The sequence below is a fragment of the Aspergillus thermomutatus genome (assembly GCF_002237265.1).
Source record: "Aspergillus thermomutatus strain HMR AF 39 chromosome Unknown NODE_87, whole genome shotgun sequence".
Classification (NCBI taxonomy): domain Eukaryota; kingdom Fungi; phylum Ascomycota; class Eurotiomycetes; order Eurotiales; family Aspergillaceae; genus Aspergillus; species Aspergillus thermomutatus.
In genome coordinates, this window is record NW_020798136.1 from 63,552 (window position 1) to 85,095 (window position 21,544).

Genomic DNA, 21,544 nt, shown 5'->3' on the forward strand with positions numbered 1-21,544 from the left:
TTTTCCAGTTCTACAGAAGATTTACACCTCAGATTCCAGTCAAAATGGACGGAACAGGACCTACCGAGTCGCAGTGGCTCTCTCAACTCACAGCAATGCGCGAGGCGATTGCGGCGTTGAAGCTCCCAAAGCACCCCACCACAGAACAGCTCAGCTATGGAAGTGATTTAGATTTGGACCTTGACGATGACTACTCTTCACCAGGAACTGTGGACGATATCTGGGATATTATCAGCTCCGACGACGAAACCACCGACGACCTCGACGACATCAACGGCGTACCTCTTTCTTCGGCGACATCAATCTCTCTCTACGACCAAGCATGGCTGGAACAGAAATGCCAGGCCATCACCCTCCAAAAGCCCGGAATGAGCGCGCAAGAGCTAGCGCAGCAGATCACGGCTTCACTAGCCACCGACAGCGGAGATGACGAGCTGCAGATGTCGCTGGCTGAAATCGTTGGGTTCGACGATCTCGACTTCGTCATTGAATTGATCGGACATCGAGCGGAGATCCTCGCTTCTATGACTTCAAAGACAGAAGCTCAGACGGACGGTCTCATGGCGGGACAGTTACAAACGAGGGCCGAGCGGGAGCAGGCGTTGCGCCAGCAGGATTTGGAGCATAAGCATGCGCCGTTATTACCTGCACAGGCGAGATCTGAACCCAGGTACCCGCATGTCTTCAAGACGCATGATTCCAGGAATACGCTTGCGCTGGGTGGGAAGAGATACGGGCTGCCTGTGGGTAGCAGGCAGATTGATGAGCAGCGGTATACCGAGTTTGAGATTCCGGCGTCGAGGGTGGGCACGCTGGGATCGTCGCAGAAATTGGTTGAGATTAAGTCGCTGGATGGACTGTGTCGGGGCACTTTCAAGGGCTACAAGACTCTGAATCGGATGCAGAGTCTACTCTATGATGTGGCTTACAAAACCAGTGAAAACATGCTCATTTGTGCACCAACTGGTGCTGGTAAAACTGACGCTGCCATGCTAACGATTCTTAATACAATTGGCAAGAACACAGTGCCAAATCCTATTGAACAGCCAGATGCTACAGAGTTTGCAGTACAGGTGGACGACTTCAAGATTGTCTACGTGGCGCCGATGAAGGCCCTAGCCGCGGAAGTCACTGAGAAACTTGGGAAAAGACTTGCATGGCTTGGTATCCGGGTCAGGGAATTGACTGGAGATATGCAACTTTCGAAGCGCGAGATTGTCGAAACGCAGATCATCGTCACGACTCCTGAGAAATGGGACGTCGTCACCCGGAAGAGCACGGGAGACACGGAGCTCGTGCAGAAAGTGCGCCTCTTGATCATCGATGAAGTCCACATGCTTCACGATGAACGTGGTGCTGTCATAGAATCTCTAGTTGCGCGGACGCAGCGTCAGGTTGAAAGTACACAGTCGCTCATTCGTATCGTTGGTCTTTCCGCTACCCTGCCGAACTATGTCGACGTCGCCGACTTTCTGAAAGTGAACAAGATGGCTGGACTGTTCTTCTTTGATGCGTCGTTTAGACCTGTCCCTCTCGAGCAGCATTTCATTGGTGTGAAAGGAAAGCCGGGCTCAAAGCAATCCCGCGAAAATCTGGACATTGTCGCATTCGAGAAAGTGCGTGAAATGCTCGAGCGAGGGCATCAAATCATGGTCTTTGTGCATTCACGGAAAGACACTGTTTTGACCGCTCGAATGCTGCGGCAAATGGCTGTCGAGAATGGCTGCGAAGACCTCTTCAGCTGCCATGAACACGAGAACTACTCCAACGCCCTTAGAGATATGAAACATGCCCGCGCGCGTGAGTTGAGGGACTTGTTCGCCAGCGGATTCGGTACACACCATGCCGGAATGACTCGAAGTGATCGCAACCTGATGGAGCGCATGTTCTCCGAGGGCCTGATCAAGGTGCTCTGCTGTACTGCCACTCTTGCCTGGGGTGTCAACCTTCCCGCCGCCGCAGTTGTGATCAAAGGCACTCAGCTGTATAATCCTCAGGAAGGTAAATTTGTCGACCTAGGTATCCTTGATGTCCTGCAGATCTTCGGACGTGCTGGACGTCCCCAATTCCAAGACACTGGTATTGGCTTCATCTGTACTACACATGACAAACTGCACCATTACCTGTCTGCGGTGACCTCGCAGCAGCCGATTGAATCTCGGTTTTCCAGTCGACTCGTGGACAACCTGAATGCCGAGATCTCTCTCGGTACAGTCACCTCTGTTTCCGAGGCGGTGCAATGGCTCGGTTACTCGTATCTCTTTGTCCGCATGTTACGCGAGCCGCGCAATTACGGCATCGATTTCGCCGAGATACGCGATGATCCCATGTTGGTGCAGAGACGGCGCCAACTAATCATTCAGGCTGCGCGCGTCCTGCAAAAGAGTCAGATGATCATATTCAACGAGAAAACCGAGGAACTGCGAGCAAAGGACGTCGGTCGTATTGCAAGTCAGTATTATGTTTTGCAAACCAGTATTGAGATCTTCAACGAGATGATGCGCCCTCGTTCTGGTGAGGCGGATGTCCTGAGGATGATCAGTATGAGTGGCGAATTCGACAATATTCAAGCTCGAGACAATGAGTCGAAAGAGCTAGACCGGCTTCGTGACGAAGCTATACAGACAGAAGTCGAAGGCGGCAACGATTCCCCCCACGCGAAGACCAATATTCTTCTGCAGTCATACATCTCCCGCGCAAAGCTCGAGGACTTCGCTCTGGTTTCCGATATGGGCTACGTGGCGCAGAATGCTGCTCGTATCTGCCGTGCTCTCTTCATGATTGCGTTGAATCGCCGGTGGGGTTATCAATGCCAGGTGCTTCTGTCGCTCTGCAAATCTATTGAGAAACAGATCTGGCCTTTTGATCACCCATTCCATCAATTCGACCTCCCCCAACCGGTCCTCAAGAATCTAGATGAGAAGTTGCCCGCTTCATCCCTAGAGTCGATGAGGGAAATGGATGTTGTTGAAATCGGCCAGCTCGTCCATAACCAGCGCATGGGGAAGACGCTGTCCAAATTACTGGACAATTTCCCTACTCTTAGCGTGGAGGCCGAGATTGCTCCTCTAAATCGTGACGTCTTGCGAATCCGGCTGTGCCTGTACCCTGAGTTCTCTTGGAATGACAGGCACCATGGAGTCTCGGAATCATACTGGATCTGGGTCGAGAACTCGGAAACCTCGGAGATTTATCACCACGAATACTTCATTCTCGGTCGGAAGAAGTTGCACGATGAACATGAGCTCAACTTCACCATTCCTCTCTCAGACCCTTTACCAAGCCAGATCTACGTTCGTGCAATCTCTGATCGCTGGTTGGGTGCAGAGACAGTGACACCCGTCTCATTCCAGCATTTGATCCGTCCAGACACGGAAAGCGTGTACACGGACCTACTTAATCTACAGCCTCTACCTATCTCTGCCCTTCAAAATCCCATCTTGGAAGAACTCTACGGCCAACGCTTCCAGTTCTTCAACCCAATGCAGACACAGATCTTCCATCTGCTGTACCACACTTCAGCCAATGTTCTCCTCGGTTCTCCAACTGGAAGTGGAAAGACAGTGGCTTGTGAGCTGGCAATGTGGTGGGCTTTCAGGGAGAAACCAGGTTCAAAGGTTGTGTATATTGCGCCGATGAAAGCTCTCGTCCGCGAGCGAGTCCAGGACTGGGGAAAGCGTCTCGCCGCACCAATGGGTCTGAAGTTGGTCGAGTTGACAGGTGACAACACTCCTGATACGAGGACCATCCGGGACGCAGATATCATTATCACGACTCCTGAGAAATGGGACGGTATCTCTCGTAGTTGGCAGACCAGAGATTATGTGCGGAAAGTGAGCTTGGTAATCATCGACGAAATCCACCTGTTAGGCGGTGATCGAGGCCCCATTCTGGAGATTATCGTGTCCCGTATGAACTATATTGCATCGCAATCCAAGGGTTCCGTTCGGCTGATGGGTATGTCTACGGCTTGTGCAAATGCCACTGATCTGGCCAACTGGCTGGGAGTCAAAGAGGGGCTGTACAATTTCCGACACTCTGTGCGTCCAGTACCCTTGGAGATCTACATTGATGGATTCCCTGAGCAACGTGGATTCTGCCCGCTCATGCAGTCAATGAACCGTCCTACATTCCTTGCGATCAAGAGCCACTCTCCAGAGAAGCCTGTGATCGTCTTTGTTGCGTCCCGAAGACAAACTCGACTGACTGCGAAAGACCTGATAAATTACTGCGGCATGGAAGACAATCCGCGTCGCTTCGTGCGTATGTCGGAGGAGGACCTGCAACTCAATCTCGCGAGAGTCAAAGACGAAGCCCTCCGCGAAGCACTCAGTTTCGGTATCGGCTTGCACCATGCCGGTTTAGTCGAGTCTGACCGACAACTGGCGGAGGAACTTTTCGCGAACAATAAAATTCAGATTCTCGTGGCAACAAGCACCCTCGCGTGGGGTGTCAATCTTCCGGCTCATCTTGTGGTGGTCAAAGGCACGCAGTACTTCGACGCGAAAATTGAAGGTTACAAAGATATGGACTTGACCGATGTTCTGCAAATGCTGGGTCGTGCTGGACGTCCGCAGTTCGATTCGTCCGGTATTGCACGCATCTTTACCCAAGAATCGAAGAAAGCTTTCTACAAGCATTTCCTGCACACAGGCTTCCCGGTCGAGTCTACTCTGCACAAGGTCCTGGACAATCATTTGGGGGCCGAAATTTCCGCCGGCACAATCGCAACCAAGCAAGACGCTCTGGACTACTTGACGTGGACATTTTTCTTCCGCAGACTGCACAAGAATCCCTCGTATTATGGGCTTGAGATTTCGGCGGAGGAGCATAATACGATGGCTGCTCAAGCAATAGCTCAGGACTTCATGATTGAGTTGGTCGACAAGTCCCTTGGCGAGTTGGCAGAGTCATCTTGTGTTGTGTTTGACTCGGCAACTGGCGAGGTCGACTCAACGCCTTTCGGCAAGATCATGAGTTACTACTATCTCTCGCACAAGACTGTCCGGTATCTGATGTCGCATGCGAAGCCCAATCCCACGTTCCATGACGTGCTTAGCTGGATGTGTTCCGCCACAGAATTCGACGAGCTGCCTGTGAGACACAACGAAGATCTCATTAATGCCGAGTTAGCTCGCAATCTACCCCTGTCGGTTGAGTCCATGGGGGACCTTCCACTGTGGGATCCACACGTCAAGGCATTCCTGCTTTTGCAGGCCTACATGTCGCGGATCGATCTTCCGATTTCCGACTACGTCGGTGACCAGACATCCGTCCTGGATCAAGGCATCCGTATCATCCAAGCCTCTATCGACATCATGGCTGAACTGGGCTATCTCCGTGCCTGCGAGATGCTCATGAGCCTGCTCCAGAGCATCAAGTCCGCAAGATGGCCCGAGGACAATGCACTGTCGATTCTTCCCGGCGTCGAGCCCACAAGCAAGCTGCAGGGCCTCCCAGGCTCCCTCGTTGCGCTCTCATCCCTCCCCACAGCCTCCGTCTCCAGTCTTGCACGGAAACTGCAACTTCCTGCCCAATTCACCAAGGCCGCCTCGTACCTACCGCAAGTCTCCGTGTCCGTCGCCAATGTCTCCTCGACCGGTATCACTGTATCTCTGAGTCGCCGCAACCCTCCCACAAACCCCGAATACAGAGCCTACGCCCCTCGCTTCCCCAAGCCCCAAACGGAGGGATACTTCTTAATCGTCTGCAGCGCCTCGGCAGATGGCAAAGACGGCGAGTTGCTTGCCTTGAAACGCGTGTCCTGGCCACCAAATGGCAGAAATAAGGGCTCCCATTCCGGCTCCAGCCAAAATCCCTCCGGCAGGAATAATCATCGGAATGGCCCGCTCACTGTGCGGTCGTCTGTCAAGTTCCCGCAGGATTTCCTGGCGCAGTATACCAGTGCGACCGGGAAGGGTGTGAATGTCAAGGTTATCAGTGATACTTATCCGGGGATGGAGTGGGTGGTATCGAATGTGGAGGCGGAGTTGAAGCCTGCGACGCAGAGTTTGCCTGAGTCGTCGAATTATCCTGAAAAGGCGTAATTACTCACCTTGGTTTCGGGACAAGTCAGGAAGGAAATATGGCATTCGTCCTCTTCTCCTTATAGACTCGATGATAGGTGCGCAACAATCTGAGATGAAACGTTGACTCGTCATATATGAAATTCCAATAGTATAACCTAAGATAACTCCACGCCCCTAGTACTTCCCATCACCTGAACTGCCCGCAGATAAAACATGTACACAAGAAAGGGAAGATCGCCCTGGCACCGCCGAAACGAACAATTGACTGTAATAACCAAAAGATCGAGCCTCAATGCAATGCAGAAGCTGAATGGACGTGAATAAATAATGACTCGTCACCAAGGACGCAGTCAGAAGAAAGAAATTCGCTGCCTGTGCTGAGACACGAGCAAAAATATAGAATGACCAGTTTCACGCTGGGGTTTATATAGTTTCGATGCGCGCGTCCTGCGAGTTCCCATGCCGATGACCGTGGTGCGCGTCTCGTACCTGTGGGGTTTTCGCCCGTCGGACGACGAGCCTCTCATCGGGACTCAGTCTATCCGTCCTCGGCCTGATGGGTACGATGACCTGCTTCTTCCCTCGCGAGACGGAGACGGATCTGGCGATGGAGACTTCGACCTTGGGGATGGGGTCCATGGGCTCGTTCGATTCGATGTCCTCGTTATCATCGCTGAGGGGCATGCGTGTGGTCGAGGACGGGGAGAGTGCGGATAGAGTTTCGATGGGGGATCTGATGCGCTCGGTCTTGTCGCGCGCAGCGGAGTTGATGGGTGTGAGGCGGGGGGATGGAGCGGAGCTTATGCTGGACCCCGCGGATAGCAGGTTTTGCGTGCTGATAGTTAGGGCCAGGGGTGGTGTTCTCTGCCTTGGGCTGGGGGTCGGGTTCTGAATCGGGCTCGGACTTGGGCTTGAGGACTTGGTTGTCGTCTTGCTGATGATTTCCCATTCAGGCTCCTGTTCTGTGTCCACGTGGATTTTTGTCTGCTTGAGTTTCTGCAGAAGGCGCTCTTCCTCGGTGGAGTCCATTGACACTGTTGACAGAATCGATGAGACGGAGTTCTTGGTTTGATGCGACTTGGGCGACTTGATGGATGGACTCTGCACCCTCAAAAGGACGTGACTTGGCTCATCCGTGGGTGTCTCTTGGCCCAATCGAGAGGGCGATGTTTGGCTTCGATGGAGAGGGCTGGGGCCTCTTGGTATGTTCTGAGAGCCCAGAACCTTCGACGCCTTGCTGACAGGTATTTGCGCTGGGAACAGATTGAAGCTGGGATGTAGTGGTCGCGGCGATGTCGCCCGTCGTCGAGGAGGGTGCAAGTCCGGTGATGGTAGGGCTGCCTAATCACGGCGTCAGTCAAAAGAACATACATGCGCAGAAGATCATGATATATACCCCTGGCTTTGGGATGCTCACATCCTCCAAAGTCTTACTCCGCCTCTTCAACAACGACGGCTCGTTTTGATTTAGAACGCCGCCAAACATGACGCTATACCTTTCTAGCTGAACATCGGGAATGTCGATTTGCAGAAAAGGTCCTGCAGTGCGTGGCTTTGCATCAGATACAAGGCCATTATTCTTGGCTGAGTCGTGAGGAGCCGTCACCAAGTTGCTTTGATCGTTGGATTTGGGTTCATTCTCCGCCTCAAGACACGGCCATATTTCTAAATTGGGAGGCGGAGGAGCCGTGTTTTCAGCCTCGCATTGCTGTTGGTAGTCGACTGAATGCGTGGATTCCTGTAGAGGCCACTCCTCATTACAGCGAACCTGATAGAATGGCTGGTTGGCGGTAGCTGCCATACCATTCTTGGCCTTGAATAATCCGCCAATCTTCCTCCATTTACTCGGTTTGCGCTTTGGAGGTGACGCTTGAGGCGACGCTTGCTCGGAGCTTGCCGAAGTTGAAACGGGCGGCTGTTCTTGCATTTGCGAGAGCATGCTCTGCGGTTCTGCCATGCGAGGGCTACCCAAGGCTATGCCGATCATGTGTGAGTTTGGATCATCATCAGGGCTCTTGGGCAAAGGCACTGCTTCAGCGGGAGGTATGGCGATCCGAAAGTCGAAGCCGGGATTGAGGCCTTGTCCCTTCTTGATCTGTTTACGTCCATCTGCTGTTCTGGGGCGCTGCAAGTCCCATTGCGCAACGGCGCGGTTTACAGGGCGACCGTTGGCGACGTTGTCGACATCTCTCAAATCCGTCCGAGGCAATGCGTCCGAATACTTCAGAACCGGGTTTGAAATGAGCTCCATTGGCTGTGGTGTGCGCGACCTCCCTAAAAAGATGCCTCGAGCCATTTCGCTGCCTGTGTGGCCGACTGCGCTGGCGCCGCCGTGCCCACAAGAGCAAGGAAATGAAGGGGGTGTGATACAGAAGGAGGAATGTAAAAGAGTGAATGTGAGTCTAGAGAATGAATGAAAGACACAGTCTCGAAATCAAAAATAATAACGAATGGACAGCCTTCCAGAAGGCCAGCAGTGGTCGTGAGCAATAACGGGAGAGAAAGCAACAGCAACAATGACACGGAGAGTGGCTTCAAGTCGGATAATAAAAGAAGGCCCAGACACGATTCGCCTGGGATCTAGTAACTGACCAATGTGGAGCATCAGGCACACGAGCATTATCCATTGATTGCCTCTGGTTGATACCGTTGGCTGGGGGCTGACTAGTATCAGAATTTAGATTAAATGTAGATTTGACGAAGCCGTCAGAGTCTAAAGGAACATTTCATTTAGCGCCGCCTGGGGACAAGAGATGACCAGCCGAATAATCTGTGTAGCGCGGGCTGTATAGTGTCCATCTGACCAGCATCATCGGGGGAAGGGAGACGCGCAGGGAGATATCAGTGCATGAGTGCAGGCTGCAGTCACTCGACGCCTTCAAATGTCTCACAGGATGCTTCATTTGATTGCGGTATCGAAAGTTGTCGCAGAATTCAAGTCCAATGTCGAACCACGGGCGAGCGAAATTCGGGGATTCCGCTGGGCGTACCAATAACAACATCAAATGAAAGAATTCCGGACCCCCTGTCAGGATGCCCTAGTCATTAAAGTGTGAGGTTTCATTCTTTCTGAAACAACGGTGGATCAGCCAATGATTTTTCAACAACCCGGGAGCCTAAGATAGTTTCAAGTCGAAGTTAGCTTTGCGTATCTCACACAGCTGGCTAAAATTGCGGGCTGTCCTCTCCGGCCACATTATGAATTAGCATTCATGGTACCTTCGAACCACCTGCAGGGTTAATCATGGGAGAAGCGTCATGATCAACAAGCATAGGTTAAGCGCCAGGAGCTGCGTGGACAGCACAGGCCTCTTGTCACCCTCTGATCCTGTAATAAGGCTGAGTCGTCCGATGATCTGAGAACTCGAGGGAGGATTTTTGCAATGGACAATGATTCAGAATACAGGTCCTTTCGCGGGAAATCGCAACGAAGGAGGTTGCTCTAATCTGCTTCATCTCCTCTGGCAAGACAATCATGAACTTCGTGATGAAGACAGATCCAGTGTAGCTAGGTCTGATCGCGAAGCTTGTGTCACTAGATGAAAAGCGCCCTGCATCATATTGTCAATGAATCACATTATACCGCATCATCGACTATTGTTACATGAAGCGAAAATGGGAATGGTATGGTTATCCGCAACGATAGAGGCGTGGGAAGTTGACTTCAAGGCTTGGAAAGTTGAAAGCTGAAAAGACAAGCTATTCTTGTACAGAGTTCTTTGATGGAACATTCAGTCCCGTAAGAAGAGTCAAAGTCTAGTCGAAGGAGAAGTTATTGAAGAAAAGAACAATCCCAAAGCGGCAAGAGACACACAACATGATCGACGCGTGACCGGCTGACTAGTGACTACAGATGACAGACACGTGCCCCATACAAATCCATGACCCTCAACTACGCAGACTACAACATCTCAAGATAGGCGCTGAGCACCCCTTTAGTATCGAGAGTCGGGTACATACATCAACAAGAACAGGCGGTGAAGAGGACCCTGAGGATGACGGAAAGAAATGGTGAGAAGGCCAAAGGACAAACTCTGTTGATCGGTGGGTGTTGCTGGGTTTCTGTTTAAAGTGGAACTGTGGAAAGAGACTTGCACATACTTAGACAAAGCAGAAGTATAGCCTAGCAACTATCCTCAACTAAGATGGGTGCCTTTCAAACTAGAGCCATTGCGATACCACCGCTGCAAAGTGGCAGTTCTTCGTCAGCGAGTATGGAGAGAGCGGACAGTGTAGAGAGGTATCAGGGTATATTTTGAGGAATAACATAAGCAACAGACCCTAGAATGAGATTTAGGATAATATTATGAGGGCGAGGAATGGATTCAATTGCCAGACACAGACTCACAATCTCTCTCAGTAGTTATTACCATCACGAAGAATGGCGGGGCATTGTCTCCATCATAGTCATCATAATAATTTACGGATAGTCCACCCCACCTTGACTTAGCTTGTCGTTGCTGTCTCTCTCTCGCCCACCACCACTCTCTAAATATCGCCTTGTGCTCTCTTCCCCTCTTCAACCCACAACCATCATCATCATCTCCAACTTTTTGCTGTGACTTCTTGTCGCTTTCTTCCCTTCTCTTTCTGTGAGTGTAATCCCTGCTGGTTTATCCCTCTTGGCTTGTCCCGTTTCATCTAACGACTCGAGCAATATAGCTTCCCCTTACCCGCTCCATCCTGTTAATTTGTTTACACAACCACCAACATGGGTCAGCACTCGGCAGTTTGGCAAGGTATGGCTATTTCGATGGATATGTTGGTTATCTGCATTAGCAGGATTTTGCAATCCTTTATGGTTATTACAGAAGATAAACAGAGCTAACGTCTCAACTCTACCGAACAGGATATGTTGATTCCAGGTATCGTACAATCCCACCTCTACCCCGCCCTCGCTGCATCACCTATCTTCTTCGAGATCCGCATTCCTTCTGACATGAGCCAAATCTTCCAGTCTGATGGGCTCCGGCCAGTTCGACAAGGCCGCCATCCTGAGCTATGACTTCTCCGACGTCGAGGCCCAGTCCCCCACTTTCAAGGTATGAAGAGCGTTCCGATATTGGCATCACTTCTGGCGGAGCTTCCGGCCAATCCCTGGCAATGTCTGCGGAAATAACCACCCTCGTGATCTCGTCAATAACTTTCTTCGCCTCGCTATAGATCTCGAAGGAGGAAATCGCCGGTCTGAAGGCTGCTTTCGACAAGCCCGGCAGTGCTTTTGAAACCGGTCTTGTGGTCGGAGGAGACAAGTTCGTCGCCATTAAGGCCGACGAGCGCAGTCTTTACGGCAAGAAGGTATCCAACTACATTTCCATATGCAGTCATCGTCCTGGGAGGTTAGCAATGGGAAGATGGTGAATGCTAATGGTCGATCACTATAGGGCAAGGAGGGCATCGTCGTCGTCAAGGCCGTCTCTTGCGTCATGGTCGCCCACCACGGCGAGTCCGTCCAGACCACCAACGCCGCAACCGTTGTCGAGAACCTCGTCGACTACATCAACAACCCCCGGTAGACGATAGAGGAGCGCGGAAAATGAAGTTGTCTTGATTGTTCGATTTTCTTTTTTTCTATTTATTTTGAAACGGCAGAAGAGCGGTGTACCACCTTTTTCTTAGTCGGATGTGAAACTATGCTGGTGACCCTTTCTTCTCAGCGTCTTGTCTTACTCGATTGTCCATAGCACACAGATATGTTCAATAGGTACTGGTTTTAGTACACTCGTGGTTCTAACGATGACAATGCTTGGATCATATGCCATATGTCCAAGTCCTTATGTATAGTATACGATGCACATCCAGCGTTGAATTTGCCTATTTCTATTCATGTCTTATATAGTGCACCGAAGAAAGATACGAGTCGGTGACAGGAGACTGCTACCGACACACGAAGGATTAGTAATTACAAAACTGTAAGATATATCACATCAGCTCATACAGACCCAATCCTTTTAGGCTCGCTCAGCCGAGAAAGTGGTCTTGATCTTCGTGCCGGGTCATGGCCGTCTTGACATCATTCATGTCTGTATATTCGTACACGTAACATCGTCGATACTCCTCTTTTCCCTTGTGGGAAGTCTATCGCCCGAGAACATACGGTGTCCGGCGTGCGCCGTGATTGTTTATACCGGGAGCTCTGCGTTCCGTCTCCCACCTGCCAAGGTTTCCAGTGCCGTCTTGATATAAGGACCGACGACCGGGATATTTCCTGCGAACTGACCGATTGTTACGAGGAAATCGCCGAAGAGGATGAAGAGACCGTATAATTCGATGAGGAAACCTGTCAGTGGCCAGCGAAACAGGATGAGGAGGATGCCTGCTGCGAAGGCGGCAGTGCCCTTGAGTTTTTGGCGGCGCGAGAAGAAGGCGAATGTCCGTTCAAAGCCAATGATCAACGTCAAGCCGATGAGGAAAAGGACCTGGCACGACAGCGACATTAGTTATGGTCTTTCGGAAGGTTGTCGCGTCAGTAGCAGCGCCGGATCTGCGAGAATGGTGTACACACGTTTCCCATCGCGAGCCTGTGTTGGGTCCCGGAATTAGCATGGATGCTCCCGAAAGGTATAGCAAAGGGGTACATACAGCGAACGATCAAAGAACATCAGAACGCCTCCGAACAGAAACAGGCCCCCTATAGTCGCGCGTCAATCCCTGGCTGAGCGTACAAGGAAGAACCCAAGGATCCCTTGCGGTGGATTCGGTCTCGCCTACCTGCAGAACAAAAGATGACACCAATTTCTGTTATACATGTTAGCAAGCGCTTCTGAGCGGCATGATGCTCCGGGTGACAGGCGGTCCTACTTTGGTTGTCTGAAAGCCACATGGTGGGCATCTTGAGGGTTGGCCAGCTGAATCGCGGAGGGTATTGCACACAGTGCACAAGCAGAGGAGGCTCGTTAATCCCGTATAGGAATCCCAGGCCGGCCGATGCAGATATACTATCAAGGACGAGAGCGTCGTTATAGAAGCCGATCGGGGTTGGGTCGGTGCGCGGTAGTCAAGAGACTTTTCTCAGACCGGGAGGCAGGTTCGGTGTCGCGACGGCGAGTACTATATTTTCAGGGAGGAATCTAAAGGTTGTACTCGAATCTCTCAGCTTCGCTTTCGGTCTGGCGGAAATTCAGAAATCTCCTTAGAACTCAGTAAACAAGCCCCCAAGGGCCCCAACATTTTTGTTTCTGCCACGTTCGTTGTTGGTTCTGAGCGTGGTCTATTCCGGATGCGGTGGGCGGTCTGTTGCGCTTGGACGCACTACAAAAACCGCACAACAAGGTGTTTTTCTCTCGTGTCTTTCATCGCCTCTGCGGAAGCAACTTGCACAGAGATTACGATGGCCTACTCATGCCCTGTTTCCGCTTGCTATGATTCAAAATGCTGACTGCTAGCAGGCGGAAAGGGTCATATTGGACTGACTACGAAAACATTGGAGGTCGGACTTGGGATCCGAACTCGAAAATCTTAGAGGAATTGGATAATGTCCGGAAATGACAAGCCATGATCAATTCGGGTACTGAATATTTGAGTTCCCGACCTTTTGCTCATGATTTCCTTCTGTCGTTTCCTGGCCTCTCCCATATACAACCCAGTATACGCCGCGACGACAGCATCCCCAGATGCTGTAACTGACGTTCCGACCGTGGAGCGTCGGTAATAGTCGAGTGCTCAGCACGAGGCGAAGATCGATTCTCATAAAGATCACGAATAAGCCGGAGCGCTTTCTTGAACCTGTCTCGAGAGGGGCACGGCGGGTGGAAAGGGCTTGACTGTGTTGGTCGTACATGCACTTGTTGTATCTTGCAAGTAATAGTCTTAGAGTAGAGCCACAGATTAGTCTCTGAAATCTGAGTGTCTGTATTGTAACCTACCTGCTTTTGGTGCGCACGAACCGTAGAACTTCGGTAACGTGAGATTGATAACCGTCTATTTCAGCACGACATGAGCTCCTCTCAGTTCGAGATAGCTCTCCGGAACGCCCTGGCTCAATGTCCGAATGACCCCGAACACCTCTTTATCATGGTATCTGAGTCGGGTCTTGGGGTCTGTGTATGGTGCCGGAAGCCCCGTGATATCGCAGTAGCGCGTGTGTTGTGACGGATGCAGTGATGGAGCCGATTCAATGTTGGTATATGTCACCGCTGGTCCCGATGGAAGCATGGCCCTTGCGTTCTTCTCCAAGACGAGCGTCGATAGGTTCTGCGCCGCCTGGGCGATGTTCGAGCGAGCCGAGCTTTCAACGGGCGTTTGGCTGCCGTCGGTGCTGGGTTGTAAAGGAGTCGATGCGCCAGAGTTCGCCTGTGTCGCCAGAACAGATGCCTCTTTTCTTGAGTTCTCAGAGATAAGTTGTTTGACGTTCTTGTTGCGACGCTGCGAGGGCCTCCAGTTCGGGTTGCGGAAGGGGCGTGGAACCTGGGCGATGTCCAGGCGGTTGAGCAGTTGCTGATGTTCCTGACTTTCGGCAGGAGTAGGAGGGGCACCCATGATTGATAATTATTTGGAAAAGGATGTTGCGGATTGAGTGGATGATGTGCTGTCTTGACGTTGTAGAGATCTTAACCTGAATAATGCCGCAGTAGAAGCTCAAATTATCTGGAACATGGTTCTCCGCTGGTACGGTAGCCGGATGACAAACGGCGGACACTCTCCAAAGTCAGTTGGCGCAGTGTTGGGATAACAGAATAGCTGCTGAGCAAGTTCAAACCTCTGAAATTTAGAATTTTGGTTTCATATTATATTCTAAATACTCCTATCGCACATGGGCGCAGTGATGGCAGGGAGACAAAGACAACTATAAATCACGTGACGTGTTGCCGTTGATAATAGTCCAGCAACAAACAAACATTGCCTCGACATCGCGACCATCTCGATTAATGACAAGTCAAAATGGTGAGTCAATGAAGCTTTCTTGACTTGTCCTGTTAATATGTAAACTAATCAGAAACTTTAGGAGAGTCCACACGAGCACCAACAAGCGCTGTTGCTTTCTCGAATTATCAGCAACATTGTATGTTACTATCACCACCTTCTTGGAGGCCTGGATGGCTGATCGCCAGTAGGAGAAACTCAACGAATCAATCATGGTCATGAACAAGAGCCTTCAGGTACGCTTCCTCTGCTCTTGTTTGATGGTCTGATGCTCACTGTGGTCTACCAGGAGGTCAATATCCAGAACATGAACGTGGAGCTTGTGGCTCAGATGTTCAAGAACTACCAGTCTAATGTTCTCTTCCACTTGGAAGGTATGGGTTGTCCAACCTCTCGGAAGGCTACAGTCTTGCTGATCTGGTGTAGCTACGGAGAATCTGAAGGAGCCATCGTAAAGACGATGAGATTGTACGCCTGTTCTTATGAATTTAGCTTTTAATGACTGGTAACGACCTATATTTCGATCAAATTCTTCTCATTCTTGTTCCACTTTTTCGTAGATTCTGAGCATGTAGAGAGGGGGAAGACTAAGCAGCCATTAAAGACCTATTATGCAGAAGAGACATAATGGAATGTTATTGCTAGGTGTGGAGCAATCTCATCAACTGCCAGTCAGGCTTGGCAGTATACAAACGCTGCCAGTCGCTTCCCTCTCCGCCGAGCAAAGCTGGGGACTGAAGCTCAGATTCCTCCTTCTGATCGCCTTCACGGTCAACGCTCGCTCCGTCATCCACTGATTCCGAGCAGCAGCATCGTGCGGTATACTGCGAATCGTCGAATTTCTTGTATTTCATTACATTCTTGCTTGCAACTGATTTGACGATGCGGTGAATTGCCCACCACCGATCCTGAGTCGCTGCTCCGATTTGTCCTCTACAGGTAGTCGCCATGACGATTACCTCAGTGCAGACCCTTTTGCCCGGTCGCTTTGCGGTCACTTCAACCGAGAAGAACGCGCCGAAGCCTCCTCCGAAATTATATAATGTCCAGGATAATCCGTTCAAAGGGTATCAACCGCCGCAACCTGATGGGTACGAACGGAGCAGGTCCAAACCCGCTACAAGCGCTATCGTGATTGACAATGGTTGGTTCTATTTCACTTATTCCTTTCTATGATTGCCTTAACATACTGACCCTGGTTTGCTATTACAGGATCAAGTCTTCTCAAGGCGGGCTGGTCTTTCGACAAGTCGCCGCGCTTCATCCTCCCCCCTGTGATGAGTCGGTACCGCGATCGAAAGCTCAACAAAGCCTGTCAATTTATCGGTTACGACGCTTATGTCGATGCTACAACTCGAGGCCAGCTGCGGTATGCTTTTGATCCTGGTACAAGTGTGGTTGGCAACTGGGATGTGATGGAGGGATTGCTGGACTACGTCTTCATCAAACTGGGCGTTGATGGCGCCAACGGAGGCGTTGATCGGCCTATCGTAATGACAGAGCCGATCGCCAATCTGAACTACCCCAGAAGAAGTGAGTAAAGGCTTGATCTTCACGAGCTGTGATCTGACCCGCGTAGTGATGAACGAGATCCTGTTCGAGTGCTATTCGGCACCATCTGTCGCCTACGGAATCGACTCACTGTTTTCGTACCGGTACAACAAAGGCACCGATGGCCTGGTTATCTCCTCGTCCCACACATCGACGCATGTCATCCCTGTCCTGAATTCGAAAGCCTTGCTCTCGAATTCCTCGCGGTTGAACTGGGGTGGCATGCATGCGTCAGAGTACTTGCTCAAGCTGATGAAGCTAAAGTACCCCACGTTTCCCACCCGAATGACCGAAAGCCAGATGGAAGATTTGGTTCACAAGCATTGCTACGTATCTACGGACTATGACCGGGAGCTGAGCAGCTATCTCGAGTGGACAGGGCTTGAGGACAGGGACCATGTCATTCAATACCCTTTTACGGAGCATGTGGTGCCGGAAAAAACCGAGGAGGAACTAGCGCGGATTGCGGAGCGGAAGAAGGAGAGTGGACGCCGTCTGCAGGAGCAAGCCGCAAAAATGCGGCTCGAGAAGTTGATGAAGAAAGAGCAGGAGCTAGAGTACTGGAAGGACCTACAGCGCGGGCTTGCATCTGAAACCAAGAAGGAAGCGAGGCGCATCTTGGATTCCGAGGATCTGAAAGACGAGGCTCATCTAGACCGGCTGATCCGTGACCTCGAGCGATCCATCAAGCGCTCTAGAAACCGAGATCTAGGAGTTGAAGAGACTGAAGAGCCTCCTGAAGATATGTCTTTCCCGCTTCTCGATATTCCGGACGAAGAACTGGACGAGGCAGGCTTGAAGGAGAAGCGCCACCAGCGACTCATGAAGTCGAACGTCGAGGCTCGACAACGTGCCAAGGCCGAGAAGGAACGCGAGAAGGCACGAAGAGAGGAAGAGGAGCGACTGGATCGGGAGAAGCGTGAGAACGACTTTGAGAACTGGGTTGCCGAACGGAGAGCTGCTCGACAGGTGAGTTGATTTCTCGCGTGAATTTGATCACATATCTGATTGTTCGTAGAATATCCTGCAAAAGATCAAGGAGCGCGATCGGATGAAGGCGGATTTAGGCAATCGGAAGTCCCTTGCCAGCCAGATGCGTATGAAAACCCTCGCAAACCTCGCTGCGGATGGGCCGAAGAAGCGAAGGAGAGGTGGTGACGACGACGATTTCGGCGCCAACGATGAGGACTGGGGCGTGTATCGCACAGTGGCAACCGGAGAACAGAGTGACGAGGAGGAAGAGGAGGACCTCGGCGGAATGCTCAACAGCGTTGAGAACGAGCTTCTTCAGTACGATCCCGAGTTTACCGAGAACCACACGCTCGCGGCGCAGTCTGACTGGACCAAGAGTCTGGTACATGTTTTCCTGCGTGGACCCTGGCCATTTGACCCTGAAAGTCAGCGTGAGGCTCATCAGCTCCATCTCAATGTTGAGCGGATCCGGGTGCCAGAGGTCGTTTTCAAGCCATCGATTGCCGGAATCGACCAGGCTGGCCTCTTGGAGATTGCGGCCGGTATTGTCAATCAGCGGTTCTCTAACCCAGAGGACCAGGCCAAACTGCTGCGTGACGTGTTCCTCACCGGTGGCAACACTCTCTTCCACGGGTTCGATGAGCGACTTCGCAGGGAGCTTCCGGGATTCCTGCCTGTAGATGCACAACTAAATGTGCGCCGGGCCGCGGACCCGGTACTGGACGCATGGAAGGGTGCAGCACAGTGGGCATCGGGATCGCAATTAAAGAATTGCTCTGTGTCACGGGAGGAATACCTGGAAAAAGGCAGCGAGTACATTAAGGTACGAGGTGATGTACCTACTGGGACGTTCAGAGTGGAATGACTAACGATATAACAGGAGCACGACCTGGGCAATGTCGCCTCGTGGTAATATGGTTCGACTCCACGTGGATTCGAACCGGGTGAGAACGAAGAGATCTACCTCTTATGATGTTTGTATTTATAGCGCGAGGGCAGGACTTGGGGAGTCTGGCGTCAAGGAAATGGCATCACATCTGTGTGAGGGTGGAGGTTGATTCAGAGGCCATCCTACGAACCGCTTGTGATGTAATAGTGTTATGGTACTTGGATAGTAAAAAAGATAGATCAATCGCACAGATCGGGCTTGATGTATTCTTCTCTCAGTAATTGGAGGATCAGATGACAGTTGTACTACCCAGACATTTTACTGCAGATGCACAAGTACCTGCACAGCTAAGCAGACAGACTCCTCCAAAACAGGGTTGAGTACAGAGTTCAGACCTCCAGTAAGGGATTGAAAGAGTACTCTCTGATAGACAACAAAGAGAGTTCCATCATTTGACTCATGTAGACATCCATCTGTTGTCGGGCTTTTCTCGGATTGAAAGTAGACGACAGTCCAAATCATATGACAGTCTGCTTTCCCGTTAGGTTATCCGGATAAACATCATTGTAGCGAGGGTTTCTCGCTATTGATGCTGATCTCAGCCCTGTAGACAGAAGGTTACTAGTACCTCTATTGACAAGGCTGAAAGTCAATCCCGTAGTTGAAGCCGATGGATCCTATGCATGGGTGCCGACTGTTCCGCAATTGGACAAAGATGTCGGCGCTGGGCTGGCCAGGAGATAGATGGTCGGATGCGCGACGATGCTCATTTCACATGATGGTCCCGTCGCAGGTGGCGTCTGTATGGTGATTCACTGGGTTGGTTGTGCTTGTCGATCCTGTGCTGCTTCCACTGTCTCGACCGCACAGGGATACTTGGCGGATGTCCAGTTGGCAAAGCCAATCCCAACGTTTGTCCCAGGAGAAAAGACCAAACAGGAATACAGAGTACAAAAGGTTGAGAAGGGCTTTTTCTGAAGATCATCTGATCACTGTTACTCGGTCGATCAGTCCATCAATGGGATCTTCCCTGGAAGCCGGGTGTCTCCCAGTCCCGGCTTGGGAAATTCCAGACCTTTGGACTTTTGACGAAGCTAGCCTGATATCAACCTGCATTATCGGGTTTATCCCTGCTGATTCCTGAACTTGTTTACATTTCGAGTCTGTTGTGCCTTTGATGACTACGGTTAGAGGGTACACTCTGAGGCCGACAGACCTTTGTTCCCTCTTGGTCAGTGCATGCAGATCGAATCGCCTGACACTTTCATCCACATTCCAGCTATGATGAATGAGAACAAGGTTCTGAATTGACTTCTGGCTAGTGACTACTAAGATAATCGATCAGCTCTCTCGAGTCTTCACGAAAAGCCGACTGCAGACTATCTCGTCGATTCCGCGGATTGCCGACTGGACCTCCTCAGTCACGCAACACCAGCTCACAGTCTGGACTGGCTGCGCGATTCCATACTGTCTTGTTTGTGTACTTCCTCGGACCTCTTCCGGATACCTTCCCGTGCAGATCAGACCGGTTTCTGATGATCAATGTGCAGCCCAATGGGGGACCCCTTGATTGAGGATTAGGCTTCACCCCGCTTGTTGGACAACAGTATGCTGCATACCGCAACTGACGGGATAGAATCCACTCGAACTGCCTTTGCACCTCTTCGAGCATGTACCCATTGCGCAGTATGCAAGGTGAGCTGGGGAGCTCGGTCGCTTGTACCACCCATCTCGAGCCAATCACCATCGTGGCTCGATCACGGAGGAGGCAGATGAACGGTAGAGTTCTCGATTCCTTTCACAGGGTCAAAGGGCTATGACGCATGAAGCGAGCCTGGATTCCGGTTGATTCGGCTTGCTGTGATACCTCTGGCGGAAATATAAAGTCTGCACCGAGTCTGTCCCTAACTTGCTGTCTCTCGATACATCAACACCCCGGTTGGCTCTGCGAACACGAGTACACCCGCTGCAGCACATACACCTGTCCCTGCCTTTACACCTCATCTAGTATCAAAGAACAGTAACCATGTTCTCGAGTTCCGTTGCTCGTCCGCTACAGCTCATCACCCGCGTGATGCAGTGGTCCAGCGCTGTCATCGTGATGGGCATCACCTCCTACTTCATCCACCGTGGTCCTCGCGGCCAGCATATCATCTACCAGGAAGTCATCGTACGTCTCCTCTCTCGCATCCCACCATATCTATACTGACAAGGCAGTCAACAATGTCGGTCGTCTTCTTCCTCCCCGCCTTCATCTCCCCATTCATGCCCACGGCTTTGAGCAAATTCGTCCTCGCCATCGACGTCATCTTCTCATACCTGTATGCCTTCCCCTCCCTCCACAACACCCAACCCGAGACAAGCTAACAGGACGCAAAGCTGGCTCACGGCCTTCATCTTCGCCGCGCAAGACTACAACTTGAATAACTGCTACCTCCACGCCCCCCCGTTCCTCGACTGCAGCAAGAAAAAGGCCAACGAGGCTTTCATCTTCTTGGCTTTGTATGTCCCTGCACCTTTTGCCTTTGCCTTGGTGGCCTTGGTTCGGAGCCGTAGCGGACGCGAACGCTAACCCCTGCAACCAGCTTCTTCACCTTCGCCGGCATGTTCCTCGAAGTCGCGTCGCTCTGGGCATCCCGTCGCGAGAGTGCGCCTGCGCCCCTGCGCGAGAAGAATGGGCACGGGGCTGTGCCTGCGACTGCGACCACGACGACGGCGGTTTAGGTGCCTGCTGGCTGCTTTCGGCCGCTGGGATGAAGCTACGAGGTGATGACACGAGCCGAGCCGAGCCGAGCCGAGCCGGGGTTCTTGTGCTGCTTGTCTGGGGATTGAGGGAGAAGCGAAGCGAAGTGTTGATTTTTTTTTTTCGGATGGCTTTAATGTCTAGTACTAGTACTAATTCCCATACCCCCTAATGATGTGATGTGATGTGATGTACCTTTGGTTGAATGCGGCTGTGGAGATACCCCACGTTTGTCTTTGTCCACTTTGCTGAGTTCTCAAGATAACCATACCATCCGCTTTGATGATGCATTGATTTGAGTCTACATGTTGCGATGCTCGTCCTCGGAAATGCGGTGTCTGGAATATACTACTGTTTCGCTGCGGCCGTCGCAGAGCCTGTGTGGTGCAAGTACTCGCTCTACAGTACCTCAGACTTCAATCGGAAGGTTTCATTTTCAAGGTGAATGTCGATGTGGCGCTTCAGAAGGCCAAAGTAAACAGAGCGCGAGGCCCAGGC

At 51.4% G+C, this 21,544-nt stretch overlaps 8 protein-coding genes across 8 annotated transcripts; 5 read left to right on the plus strand and 3 right to left on the minus strand.

The window, feature by feature from the left end:
• Positions 1-44: 44 nt before the first annotated feature.
• CDV56_106646 (RNA helicase SLH1) lies at positions 45-6,047 on the plus strand (the record flags this gene model as incomplete). The annotated part of the gene is made up of 1 exon (XM_026760265.1): positions 45-6,047. One exon carries the CDS (start codon positions 45-47, stop codon positions 6,045-6,047), a length of 6,003 nt encoding a protein of 2,000 aa, XP_026614700.1.
• Positions 6,048-6,452: 405 nt separating this feature from the next.
• Positions 6,453-8,325, minus strand: CDV56_106994 (uncharacterized protein; the record flags this gene model as incomplete). The annotated part of the gene is made up of 2 exons (XM_026760613.1): positions 6,453-7,370; positions 7,426-8,325. 2 exons carry the CDS (start codon positions 8,323-8,325, stop codon positions 6,453-6,455), a joined length of 1,818 nt encoding a protein of 605 aa, XP_026614701.1.
• Positions 8,326-10,990: 2,665 nt separating this feature from the next.
• On the plus strand, positions 10,991-11,545 carry pfy1 (profilin; the record flags this gene model as incomplete). The annotated part of the gene is made up of 3 exons (XM_026760826.1): positions 10,991-11,071; positions 11,193-11,327; positions 11,414-11,545. The coding sequence occupies 3 exons, from the start codon at positions 10,991-10,993 to the stop codon at positions 11,543-11,545; spliced, it is 348 nt and encodes a 115-aa protein (XP_026614702.1).
• Positions 11,546-12,151: 606 nt separating this feature from the next.
• On the minus strand, positions 12,152-12,861 carry CDV56_107260 (Got1 family protein; the record flags this gene model as incomplete). Its single annotated transcript, XM_026760879.1, has 5 exons — positions 12,152-12,448; positions 12,535-12,550; positions 12,612-12,660; positions 12,741-12,767; positions 12,831-12,861. 5 exons carry the CDS (start codon positions 12,859-12,861, stop codon positions 12,152-12,154), a joined length of 420 nt encoding a protein of 139 aa, XP_026614703.1.
• A 1,088-nt stretch (positions 12,862-13,949) lies between these two features.
• Positions 13,950-14,507, minus strand: CDV56_107349 (uncharacterized protein; the record flags this gene model as incomplete). Its single annotated transcript, XM_026760968.1, has 1 exon — positions 13,950-14,507. The coding sequence occupies one exon, from the start codon at positions 14,505-14,507 to the stop codon at positions 13,950-13,952; it is 558 nt and encodes a 185-aa protein (XP_026614704.1).
• A 402-nt stretch (positions 14,508-14,909) lies between these two features.
• Positions 14,910-15,346, plus strand: DAD4 (DASH complex subunit DAD4; the record flags this gene model as incomplete). Its single annotated transcript, XM_026761016.1, has 5 exons — positions 14,910-14,912; positions 14,974-15,030; positions 15,083-15,127; positions 15,181-15,265; positions 15,318-15,346. 5 exons carry the CDS (start codon positions 14,910-14,912, stop codon positions 15,344-15,346), a joined length of 219 nt encoding a protein of 72 aa, XP_026614705.1.
• Positions 15,347-15,839: 493 nt separating this feature from the next.
• On the plus strand, positions 15,840-18,327 carry CDV56_107432 (actin-related protein ARP5; the record flags this gene model as incomplete). Its single annotated transcript, XM_026761051.1, has 5 exons — positions 15,840-16,035; positions 16,104-16,424; positions 16,471-17,411; positions 17,461-18,237; positions 18,295-18,327. The coding sequence occupies 5 exons, from the start codon at positions 15,840-15,842 to the stop codon at positions 18,325-18,327; spliced, it is 2,268 nt and encodes a 755-aa protein (XP_026614706.1).
• A 2,002-nt stretch (positions 18,328-20,329) lies between these two features.
• Positions 20,330-21,027, plus strand: CDV56_107620 (uncharacterized protein; the record flags this gene model as incomplete). The annotated part of the gene is made up of 4 exons (XM_026761239.1): positions 20,330-20,473; positions 20,521-20,624; positions 20,683-20,805; positions 20,889-21,027. 4 exons carry the CDS (start codon positions 20,330-20,332, stop codon positions 21,025-21,027), a joined length of 510 nt encoding a protein of 169 aa, XP_026614707.1.
• Positions 21,028-21,544: the final 517 nt, after the last annotated feature.